Source organism: Chanodichthys erythropterus, chromosome 8 (assembly GCF_024489055.1).
Source record: "Chanodichthys erythropterus isolate Z2021 chromosome 8, ASM2448905v1, whole genome shotgun sequence".
Taxonomy (NCBI): Eukaryota; Metazoa; Chordata; class Actinopteri; order Cypriniformes; family Xenocyprididae; genus Chanodichthys; species Chanodichthys erythropterus.
Window position 1 is genome coordinate 14,135,307 of NC_090228.1, and position 13,547 is coordinate 14,148,853.

The window sequence follows — 13,547 nt, forward strand, 5'->3', positions numbered from 1 at the left end:
CCCACCATCTCTGATCTTCATAAGCACAGTCTAGAAAGTACAGAGTAAAAGCACAACTTTGAACCGCTGTACCTTTGTTTAATTTTTCAAATGAATGCAGGATTAAAAGGTTGTAGAGATAAAACATTAAACACTGAAAAAGTAAAAATATAAAAATGATTAAATGTTAAGTTAAAATACCCTAGGGTGGACAACGTATGGAAACAGGAACTGAAGAGAAATGGCTCAGCTACAGAGCATTGGCGTTTGACCTGTTTTTTCACCAATTCAGGTCCATGAGGGAAAAGTCAATGGGAAGCCGGGGAGGTGTTACAGCATTAGCATAGCCATTGTCCCCATGTCCAGGCTGGTGTTTAGAGACAGATGGTCCAGGAACTAGTTCCCTTTATGGCCATCCACTACTGCCTTGCGTCTCTGCCTCCAGTCACAATACGAGCTGGCCAGCGTCATTAAGAAACAATGAACGGAGACATGTCATGCAGTCACAATGTAACAATGCACCATTTGACGCCTAAGATTTGTAAACCTCATCTGGCCTCAAGTATCAGAAGTTGCTTCAGCAGGTATGTTTGAAGTACCACTATGAAGTGAAAACCCAGTGTTTCACCAGAATCAGTGTTCATGTGATGGACAATAAATAGAGAGCTGTAAACGGAAGATGAGCACCATTAAGAATAGTGACGCACAATATAGCAATGCATATCAGTTATCAGCCTATATTAGAGTTAATTCACTGGTATTGGTCAATATTGAATATTTAATTTTTTTATTTAGACAATTTTTACATTTGTATTACCTTTGCGATAATCTAATGTTCACTTACAGATAATCTTTAAAAATAACAAAAATAAATACATTATTATAAAATAAAAATTCAATAACTAAATATTGAATTTAGCAAATCTCACGAATGAATAGCCATTTTGTTTCATCCAGTACATTATAATGTTTTGATATACATTTTGGTGTTTTATCCTTATTTAGACAACTTTTAATATCAGCGTTTAATGGATATCAGTCACAACATGCAAATAATTCACTTTTCTAATTGGCCAGAATTCTAATATTGGTGCATATTTTAGGGTTTTATTTTTAATTTGTTTACACAAAAATCATCAGGATTAAGAAAAACTTTGATTAAAGGCAATAGTTAAACATAGTGCAGATTTTCCTAATTCATTTTCATATCTTTCATTTTGATACTGCACCTTTTTGTACTTTTTTCCCTCTTTTGGGATGCATACAAAATGTCAAGGAATCAAACTGTCCTGCAAAACATAAAGGGGGGGGGGTCTGATATACAAGTAGCCAAGTATTGTGCTCTGCTCTGAATACATGCATTTAGTTTTTGTATGACTCACGTCACTGCCTAGACAGCAAACCACTAATGACAGGCACACTGCTGGCTGAGTAAAATGTAGCCCTCAGCAGCATCTTGTTTGCCCAAGTACTTGTTACAAGCTGCGTAGGGACCACTATAAAATGTTAAATGGAGAAGATAAATTACTTCAAAAGGCACCACTCCATATCAACAGGTACCTGAAGGGGGCCAGACATTGTAGATTCACAGTTAATGATCATTCAAGGTGTCAAATCCTCAGTAAATGAAGGTATTTCAAGAGACAACTCCCCTCTTTAGGTAGAGGTGTGAACGATGGAGACAGACTACATCAAAGATTGTTCCTCTGCCAAAGCAGGAAAAGCCATTTTATTGATGCATGGCAGGCACATCCGTAAGACACGAGATGAGATAAAGGATTGTGGGTGCGGCACGTTTTGTAGGGAACTGAAATAACACAGAAAGTGCGGACCACCAGAGCATAACAATGTGTGCATGTGCATGACTGATTCAAATTTGTGTTTCATGTTTTCATTTTCAATTACTACTGTTCACAATCACGACACAACAAATACCAAGGGACTGCTTGCAAAGCAATTTCTTTCTGACATGTAGCAATCCTCTTCTTATAGAGTCAAGCACAAGAGGCCTATTTATAGTCTTTATTTTTATCCTACTCAGTGGGCATATACTACACCCTTAGGCCTAGAATATGTTTGACAGCAAGGCCTTCTAAGAAACTACCGACATCCAAAGTTGAATATGAGAGGTAGCTAAAGAGACTGACTAATGAGAATGAGCCTGAAGAATAAACAAACAGATAAACAGAGAAAAGACATGACGATAAGATGGCCAATAGTGCAGCTTGTTTTCCCCAAATCACTTTGTTATGGAAGTAATTTTGAGAAAGTTTATAAGACATTGTGAGATATGAAATGGCATTGTGAGATAAAAAGGTTGCAATTATGAAAAACATTCACATTGCAAGATAAAAACGCAAACTATGAAAAATAGTCGCACTGTAATTTATATTACAATTACAAGATAAAGCCACAGAATTACATTTCAAGATAAAAAGTTGCAGTTACAAAAAACAAAGTTCCATTGCGATATATAGTTACAATTACAAGAAACAAAATTACCTTGCCAGATTAAAACAAGAAGTTGCATTGCAAGATATTGTTGCAATTACAAGATATAAAGTTGCAATTATAAGAAATAAAATTGCTTTAGGTTGCGAGATAAAAAGTTACAAGAAACAAAGTTGCACTGCGATATGTAGCTGCAATTAAAAAATACAGTTGCAATTACAAGAAACTGTCATCTTGCATGATAGTCACATTGTGAATTATAAAGTTGCACTTGCAAAGAACAAAAAGTTAGTTTCAAGTAAGTTGCATTGCAATATACATAAGTCAACTTACATGATATAAATTAACATTGTGAGATATAAAGTCACAATTACAGGAAACGCTGCCTTACACAAGTCACATTGTGAGTTATAGCCTAAAGTTGCAATTATAAGAAATAAAATAACCTTGCGAGAAAAAAGTTGCAGATACAAGAAACAAAGTGGCGTTGCAATATATAGTTGCAATTACAAGATATGAAGCTGCAATTACAAGAAACAAATTCGCCTTACGTGATAATTATTGGAAGATATAAAGTCGCAATTATGAAATAGAAAGCTGCACTGTGAGATATAAAGTCGCAAATGTGCGCTATAGTCACATTGTGAGAAAAAGTTCCATTCTGCGATATATAGTTACAATTACAAGATATAAAGTTGCAATTACAAGAAACAAAATTACCTTGCAAGATAAGTTGTAGTTACAAGAAGTTGCATTGCAATATATTGTTGCAATTACAAGATATAAAGTTGCAATAAGAAATAAAATTGCCTTGTGATATATCTTGTAATTGTAACTATATAAAGTCGCAATTACAAGAAACAGTCATCTTGTGAAATATAAAGTTGCACTTGTAAAGAATAAAACTGCCTTGTGAGATAAAAAGTTGCATTTTCAAGAAAGTCGCATTGCAATATACATATAAGTCAACTTACGTGATATAAATTAAAGTGAGAGATATAAAGTCACAATAACTAGAAATGGCTGCCTTACACGAGTCACATTGTGAGTTATAGACTAAAGTTGCAATTAAAAGAAATAAAATTACCTTGCCTGAAAACAGTTGCAGTTACAAGAAACAAAGTGGCGTTGCAATTACAAGATATAAACCTGCAATTACAAGAAACAAATTTGCCTTACGTGATAAAGTTATTGTGAGCTATAAAGTCACATTGTGAGAAATAAAGTCACAATTACGAGAAAGTTCCGTTGCAATATATAAAGTCTCAATTACAATAAACAAAATTACCTTGCAAGATAAAAAAAGTTGTAGTTACAAGAAGTTGCAAGAAATAAAGACGCAATTACGAGAAAAAACACTTTGCAAGATAAAAAGTTGCAATTACCTTTTTTTTTTTTTTAATTCTATGAGGTGGAAATGGTCTACTATACTTTGGCCTTGCAGAGGGTGACAAGCTCAAAATACGGCAACTGCAGTAATCAGAGCCGAGGACAAAAGTCCAATTAACCAGCCTCTGCCATCAAATAAAGGAGGCACAACAACTTAAAATAACATCAATCGAGGGGCCAGTGTTTATATAATGAATGATCGCTTCAATTAACCTCGACGCAGTAAAAACAGCCACTTAAATAAAAATCCTCCATTACAAGAAACAGATTGTATACAGACAGACCAGTGAAAGGGTGACCCGCGGTGATGATTATGCTGAAAAGCCCTGGAAATAGGGGAGATTGGTCGAATGAGTGCAGGGCCCCTCTGGGATTGGACGGCCGCTCATTCAGTGATGCAGAAACACGCTGAGGTACCCAGCAGGAAATGTGCATTTTGAACAATGGAACTGAGGAAGCAGGGCCAAAAATATATCAGGAAAACCATCTCTCACTCTTTCCATCTTCAAGTGGTTTGAATTACAAATGAGCGTTCTCATCTTCTCACAGGAGGTGCAACCAAAGCTAACCTTCAGAAACTAGGCCACCAGAGAATACAGGTGCAATTGGGTGGGGCGAGGGGGCTTTTTCAAAACACTCGATATTGATCAAACAAGAACAGCAGGATAATCTTCAACAAAGGTTATGCTGTATATGGATATCTCAAATGAAGCATCTCACAATGCTATACACAGTGTGAAGTTTATCTGAGCATCCCGGGGGAGCTGATAAAATCCAAGCCCTCATGACACTGGACACACACACAGTGGTAAATTAATCAAGCTCAAAATGTTTAATCATGATGAACTTTATCTGGGGAACCAGACCAATCTCACAGTGGAAAGTCAGACCTGCTGAAAGGGAAAAGGCTGTTCTCTCTGTACAAACATTACAAACCAGATTTTTTGATTTTCTAGAGTTGTGCTGCTATGATGTGGGGCTGTGGTTGATTTCCAAGGCATTGCCAAGTCTCAAGTCTCTAGAAAGGTCTCAATTCATGTGTTGTTATCGTTACCTGAAATTAAAGCTATTAAAATTTGTTTTTGTCAATTGAAATAAAATGAAAATTAAATAAGTATTACCTGAAAAACTTTTACATTTCTCAAAATTTTTCAGTTAAAGTACTAAAATTACTCAAAACTAAAACTGAAATAAAAAAGCTAGATATAAAATATATGGAAAAAAAACAATAAAAATAAAAAAAATCACCTAACAAAAATACTTAAATTATAATGAAAATTGAAAATGTAAAAACAAAAGCTAATTCAAAAATGTTAATAAACAATAGTATACTAAAATAACTAAGTTCCAATGTCTATGCGATTTCTTTTTATTTATTGGTTGATTTTGGGTCTTTAATTACGCATACTTTCCTCCTCTTTTTAAATTTAATATGCCGTCAATTAAAGCATTAAATCTTGGAATGTTATATAATCCCGAAAAGTATATCTATTTTTCATACTATACATAATCGTTTAATTTTAGTATTTAAATCATTTCATTTTAGTTTTTAAGTGTAATTTTTTTATTTGCACAAAATAGTATAGAAATTTAATGAAGCCCATTAATCTATCAAACATAACATGAAAATATTTTTTTAGTTTTAATATAATTATGTGAATTTCTAACAAATTTTTGTTTTTGCAAACCAAAATTATTTTTTGATAATTATTCATCTTCTGTGAACTTGCATCAACTTGCATTTCCCAAGACAATTACACAGGTTTAATTTATTGATTTTTACAAGCATAGAGCTAAACTTCTAAATACCTCTGTTGAAAGCTAAAATAAAAGCTCTTAGCAGATTCTGTTCTGTATGCTCCTGGTTAAAAGCAACATCTAATCCACGAGAGCATCATGCACATGCAGCTTAGCTCTTCACATAATTCACCGGCAGTCTGTTAAACTGTGCCAGGCCTTAAAAAGGTAGAGCAATCACCACATCTGTTAAAACAAGGCCAGACAAAGACTGAAAACAGGGTTAGAGTAGACCGGCTGGCTACTGGGATTACAAGCAGTAGTTGCTTTTAGAAGCCATGTTTTCTCTGACAATTACATTTGTACTCTTGGCAAAAGCTTTTGAGCTTTCAAATTAAGTGACAAGACGTGCATATAGCATACGAGACAATTAGTACAAACAAAAGCTTGCAGTCCCAAAAACACCACAGCACAAGCTACATAACATCAGAAACAAGTGACAATGATCAAGTCGTCTGAGATTTGTCCCTTGATACCAGTCACAGTATGAGTGAGTGAAATCAAAATGATCAGAAGTGAAAGCCACGTGAGCATTGGTTGCTCAATGCAAGTTCAAGGGGTGGCACTTTGACCTGCAATATTTTTGATATCTTTTGAAACCCTTCAAGTTCAGTATCCAATAATATGTATGTTTGTAATAACACCAATATAATAAGCTCAATCAAACCAACTTGTACCATCAAATATATACATATACCACTGTTAGATATATCTATTTATCCATCTAAACCACTCTTAGATGCTCTGCCCGGATGCCAACAAGGCAATAATTAAGCCAGTATCAACAGATATAATCAGTTACCATATATTTACATCTAAATATATTCAGACTATCAATATATGAGGAGGAAGATGATGATGATTGTTTTTATTGGATGCGTAAAGGCGCAATGCTAACACCTCTCCATTACTGAATTGACCTAATCCCTCCTGCAACAACATATGCAGTTGGTTTCAGAGCACATTGGATGATTGGGAACATGATTTCACTTAATTTAGGTAATTGGGTATTAAATTGACTTAAGATCTAAGATCATTCAATGTCATCTATATCAATAGATATACACAGGCTTTTGTCGCAGGCTGTGTTAAATTCATATAAGTAATTGTGCTCACATTTTCTCTCACAACCATCATAAGTCAACTCCATAAACACAAACCATAAATAATAATGTTTTTTAAGGTACTTTTCCTCAATATAAAAAGATTTTATAGTATAAATATAAAATATAAAATGTGTGATATGCAAAAATTTGGTCATTTTCTCCATATATGTCTCCATATCTCCTGACTGAATGTGTTGAAATTTCAATTGTAGTCTCAATACACTGGAATAAATGCTAGATTTGACCTTTTTTAATAGAAATATCTGCCACATTATTTTTATATCTTGGTATGGAGACGTGAGTAGTGCAATGAAACAAATTTTGTGAGAAAATTTAACCCAAATATAGGTGAAAACCTACACTAAAAACAATTTACTGATACCTATACTACATTTTGTCTCAATTTCTTCCCATGACAAATTTAAGTCTGCTATTCCCAGCCAAGCATATTAAAACATTACATGTATTTTAATGGTCTAATATCAGGAGGCTATAATGTGATTCAAGCAGGGCTCATAAGAAATCAGTGCACGTCAGCTCGTGTTTATTATCGCCTTCCCGCTGCTGTAGTGTTTACCATCACGCTACAATGTATAAAACACAATAACTCAGTCTTACCTGCCAAAGCATCGGGCTCTAGACCCGTTTCGTTGTCTATTCCGCATATGATGAAGTAATGTGCGAAGCGACAGGGCGCTGACCCAGAGCCGCTCATAGTCGCGCTCATCTCGGCTCGAGCTGATCCGCTTTGTGTGCGTTTGTTATTCAGACCCAACCAGCTCCATATCCAGCGTCCCCGGGTAAATGAAATGAACCAAAGCGCGGTTATAATAAACACTAATCAATATGATTTCTTGGAATGAGCTTCGGAAAGCAGTCTATGGTGATAATTTGGTTTGAAGAGCGTTTGCTGCTGTGTGTCTCTGAGTTGTAGCTGCTTTCATGAGCGCACTCCTGCTCGCACTGACGCACCGCTTCAGCTGATCACACTCAGCCAATCGAGTCCTTTCAAATGTTTGACCATAACGTGCAGTGATGTAAGCCGTAGGCTACCTTTTAAATGTTATGATTCATCAGCAAAAAGAAATAAATATTTTTCATATATCAAATGCGTTTTCAAAACGAACAGAATATTATTATACATCAGATTATCTATGAAAAAATATTTTTTTATTTGCTCGGATAGTTTTATTACATTCCTGATTTGGATCAATGAATATAGATAGATAAATAAATAATTACAATAGTGTAAGATGCAAATAATCATATATTTTAAATATACAGTGCTGGGTTAAAAATAACCCAAGTTCGGTTGAAAATGTACAATCCCAGCGATTGGGTTGCTTTAACCCAGCGTTTGGGTTAAATGTTTGCCCAACGTGCTGGGCAGTTTTATTTAACCCAACTATTGTTTAAAAATTAGTATATGAATGGCTTAAAATGAACCCAAAAATAAAACACATAATTACTAGAGGCAACAATAATAATCAAAAGGTAGCAATTTAATAAATGTTTATTGTTTAATTATTATTCATTAAACCTATTAATAAAGGTTCATTTATTAAACATATTAATAAAGGTTCATTTCCAAAATACTTTGGGTTTATTTTAAGCAAGCAATACAGTAATTTTTAAACAATTAATATTTAACCCAACTGCTGGGTTTGAAATTATATATTACAATATAAAAATATATTACAATTTTTTTTATGTTAGGTGGTAGTAACAGTTAATGTAAAGTTTCTGACTTCTCACCAGAAGTTTGATTAAGGAAGAAGTTCGACACAGATGAATCCAAGTGTTCCACATCCAGAAGAGATGTTCACACACTGTAAAAAAAAATCCCAGTAAAATTTACGGTAAAAAAACGGCATTTGTGGTTGCCAGAACTTTACCGTAAAAAAATACAGTAGCAATGTAAAAAAAAAATCTGTTAAATTTACGGTAAAATAACGTATTTCATTAACTGATATAATGTTAATTTACCAACCTAATGAAGTACTAATATCTGTTTTGTACCTTTATAATACACTGACAGTCACCAAACACAGTGGTGATAAGAGTCACATGATGAATCAAAGTTCATCACAAGCAGATTTTCCACAAGTTGAGAAGGACAACACTAGCATATAGAAGGTGCACACAGTGTCATTCACACACACACTAAACACCATCATGGTAACATACATGACATTTTAAAAATACAATAAACATTAATTTAACAACATTAGATGTAACATAAACCCCTAATGTACATAACTGATTAGAAAAAAATGAGAAAAACTAAGAAGAAACAGAGTTATTTCAACGAAAAATATATAAAATGTGAAGTGGTACGCAGGGAATTGTGGGAATGTCAATTAACGTTTTTTCACTGTAAATTTTACAATGAATTGTTATTTTTCACTTCCAAAAACTGTGAATTTAATGGTATTTTACCGTAAAATTACATTAAATGTACCGTTAGATCTATTACAGTTATTCACCGTATATAGCATTTTAAAGTCTTTTACTGTTAAAATCACGGTTATTTTTTACAGTGAATAGCATGCACAATTTGTATGAAAGTACATCCAGCAGACGTGCAGGAGTTGATGAGGAGGCCAGACAGAGAAAGAGGAGGAGGACTGATAGTGTTGAGGAGTCATTCTTTGACCACAGACGCAGCCCAGGTCACGCTCAGACTCAGCAGTGTGAGAGATAAGAGAGGCATTGAAGGTAAATCAAGTAACCTTGTTATGAGAATATCTCTAACCCTAATCAAAAGGCCCCTAACTGAAAAATCATTTGATATTTTCTGCTTTAGATCAGAATCTTCTACCGGACATGGTCTCTGCTATTGGCCTAGTGGGTCTTTAGAGCCTCTTTGACTTGAATTCCCTCCCAGTGAGAATCAGAAAATCAAATGGTCAGGGAGGATTCGGCGTTGTCTATGAAGGGACACGCTTGGAGGATGGCCGTGAGGTATTGTAATTTTATAATATCTAGCAAGCAAATAGTTTGATCTCACTCTGTCCATTTCAAGAATTTATTTGTTGTGTTGAACAGATGGCAATTAAATTCTACCAGAAAGCAGAAGGACTGCATCAACATTGTAAGTAAACGACTAAAAAATTTGTTCAAGACTGGACTAAACCTTTATTTGAGAAAGCAGCTCCATCTAACAGTCCTAAAATGATTTCTCTTCTAGCCATTGGAGGCTGGCATATTAATCCTGGTCGATCAGGATCCTAAAGTTCCTTAAGATCATTGAGCCGCTGGACTGGCAGGACCAGGCTGACTAATTTATCATGGCCTTAGAGCGTCCCTCGCCATGTGAAGATTTTAGGGATTATGTCCATAGCTGTGGAGGCACCCAATCCAGCGGATTGGACTGGATGAAATTCTCCTCCATTCATGGTTTACAGAGTTTCCCTGATCCCTTTCGAGGCTGGTAAGCCTTGGTAACACCCGTCCCAAAATGCCCTGTCACCTTGTCATTGTGATACCAGAAGTTCGCTCATGTTCATGTGAAAGCCCAGAGATTCCTTTCTCAGCCTCTCCATTACTTTTATGCAGTCTGTTAATGTTAAACAAGAACAAAAGGCAAAGAAAATCACTCACTGCTCTTGACTTAATAACTTTTGTAGCTTTAATAAGGTTTAATTTATACAGTGATGAACAAATTACATTTGATTACTTAATTCAATTTCTGTATTTTGTACCTGTCCTGAATACTACTGTTAAAATGAAAAACCTAAAGCAGTTTATTTCAGCTGTATCATTGTTGATTTTGTATTTATTTGTGCTATCACTTGTTTATTTGTTCTTATTTTACTAATGACTGTTTACGCATATTTAAGAATGTTTGAAGTTTATATTAGTTAGGTTTAAAGTCGAACATTGTGAAATTTCACTGATATGTGACATTTTGATATCATAACAACCTTATTTATTAAAAAAAACAAGGTTATATTGGTTTCAATGATACTGGCCTTCATTAGTACTTAGTAAAAAGATGACATTAATCAAATATTTAAAATATACCCTGTTGATGTTCTTTCTACTTTATTTAAGTTTTTAATGTTCACGAATAATTATAGTAAACTGTTGTTTGTTAAATCCATTGACAGCACTAGTTTTTACATATTCAAGTCAAATGTTATCATATTTAAATACCTATCTGAAATGTGCCAGGCAGAATTGATAATAAAGAAAAGCGGTTATAACAATAATAATGTAGCTTTGCATGCTCATTCAACATATATCTGCTATGCACTAAATATTACTATGTATTAAATAGTATGCTATGAAAAATATTCATTGATGTTACAGCATATGCCCAGCATATTACAATAACACCCTCTGTAGGTTAAACTGAAGTATTGCTACTGCATCTGTATTTGTGTAAAGTAATTTGTGTCTCTCAGTGTTTTCCAGTTTGCTAAAACAAATTAAAATTATGATAAATAAAATAAAACAATCTATGGACTCCATTATATACAGTATGGTGTTCAGGCAGTATTTTATTAATCATTTAACTGCCCCACCAAGAAAAAGTCATTTGAAAAAAAATTTTTTTTGCATTTTTTATCTCATTATGTCACTAGTTACCACACTCACTGTATTTTTTTTCTACACATCCCATAATTTTTTAAAATATTGGCCTCTACCAAATGGTTGATATGGCACTTAAATGTAAAAAAATAAAATGCATACACATAGTATGACAATCAGAAAATATGAACTATAATACTAATTTATTTTAAAACAATCAAAATAAAAGTTTTATATATTAAATCTTGTTTATTTATTGAAATATTCCATAAAATATTTCAGATTTTCATTTTAACACAGGAAATTACGTTTTCTTGTTTGTTTGTTTTTTGCAATAAACTAAAATAAATAACACAAATAACTAAAAGTAATAAAACTAAAGACATTACATTCTTTCTGCATTCAAAAACTAAAAACAAAATAGCAAAAGATAGTATTATTTTAGGCTTTTATGATTCAAGAAACACACCATCAAGTGTGGTAGTGCAACAGGATTTTTTTTTTCCCCTTCTTTTTTTAGATATATGAACATTTCTCTTCTCGGACAGGATGATAATCTGGATCCTCTATTGGGTCATCAACATCACTGAGATCAGCATCAGAATCTTGGGGGTTTTCTGGGACAAGGGCCTGAAGAGTGCACGTTCTTGTACGATAGGATCTGTTGACATCCATCTAATTGGAAAAAAAACAACAACAACAACAAACAAATAAATAAATAACAATCTCTTACAATTTTAGTAATGTTAGTACACCAGCATTTGTCATTTAAGAAGTAATTGCCTCTGATAATTATGATTTCCACACATTAATTCAATGAATTCATTATATTTACTTCAAAAAATATGCAAAAGTGGCAAATATTTAAGAGATTATCTCAGCATATTCATGAAGAAATAACAATAGCTGTCATATTCATAGCTAATAATGGTCAGGAGTTTATATTTCTCAGCAAATATTCCATTCTGACTGCAGAAATGGATGATCTGAAAAGATTACCTTAGCTTTTCTGCGTTTACTGCGGTGACAAATCAACCATTTGGTTGAGCATGTTTTTGAAAAATGATTAAAAACATACCAAAGTTTTTTCATGGCACAAGTAACATCATTTTGTAAAGTTTTGGCTCTTAGAGTGTAATATGTCAAAAAAATTTGCTTACCTTGCAAAATTTCACCAGGAACAGTTCACATGGCAGGAGTGATTTCTTTGTTTCTGACATCCATGTTAGAGGAAGCGTTGTGACAAGTGCTGTTGTTTGAAACTCTGAAATCTAGTGAATTTTTTTGGCATAACATACCTCAACCAGATGGTAGAGATGGCTCAATCAGCTTGAGTTAAGTTAGGGACTCCTCTCAATGAAATATAGTGACTCAAAATGTGCTCAACCATTTGGTCGAGCAGGCAGTTAAAGGGTTTTAAAGTAGTTCATTGTCATTTTAATGATTTGCAGTGTTTCCAGAAGTTAGAACACAGGTGAATACATGACAATTTAAAATGTATTGCATTGCATTGCATTGTAAATGAATTAAATATACAATTTAAAAAGTAGACAATAAATACATTTAATAAATCACATACACAAAAACAGAGAAAGCTAGACTCTATAGCTCTGATGTTCTTCGCCCTTTTGGACTGTATTGACAATATTCAAACGAAAGGACACAAAGGATACACATTTGCATCCTTCAAAATAAGCCAAATGAAGAATGCAAAATAAAGGCTGCCTTCAAAGTATCCTTCAAATTGAGACATCTTTCAACGGAGCTTGATGACATGGCAGCCAAAATGCATCCTTATACAGCGCAGCATCCCAAATCCCAATTGAGAAGCAGGGTGTGTATGTGTATGGAAATACATATGTTTTGTTTTTGTTTTTTAAAGTGCCATGTGAAGGTCAAGAAAGGTAACCCATACTCTGAATTTGTCCTGTGCATTTAAACAAAGACCCTTTAAAGGAACACTCCACTTTTTTTGAAAATAGGCTAATTTTCCAACTCCCCTAGAGTTAAACAGTTGAGTTTTACCGTTTTCGAATCCATTCAGCCGATCTCCGGTTCTGGCGGTACCACTTTTAGCATAGCTTAGCATAGTTCATTGAATCTGATTAGACCGTTAGCATCGCGCTTAAAAATGACCAAAGAGTTTTGATATTTTTCCTATTTAAAACTTGACTCTTCTGTAGTTAAATCGTGTACTAAGACCGACGGAAAATAAAAAGTTGTGATTTTCTAGGCTTATATGGCTAGGAACTATACTCTCATTCAGGCGTAATAATCAAGGAACTTTGC

The 13,547-nt window shown here is 33.9% G+C and overlaps 1 protein-coding gene across 6 annotated transcripts in view; it reads right to left on the reverse strand.

The window, feature by feature from the left end:
- The window catches only part of dennd5b (DENN/MADD domain containing 5B), a 46,153-nt gene extending 38,469 nt beyond the window's left edge, over window positions 1-7,684 (reverse strand). For all 6 annotated transcript variants that reach the window (XM_067391904.1, XM_067391901.1, XM_067391903.1 and 3 more), the window contains exon 1: window positions 7,341-7,684. In XM_067391904.1, coding sequence (XP_067248005.1) covers window positions 7,341-7,449 — 109 coding nt within the window. In that variant the 5' untranslated portion in view covers window positions 7,450-7,684. The remainder of the gene's footprint in view (window positions 1-7,340) is intronic.
- Window positions 7,685-13,547: the final 5,863 nt, after the last annotated feature.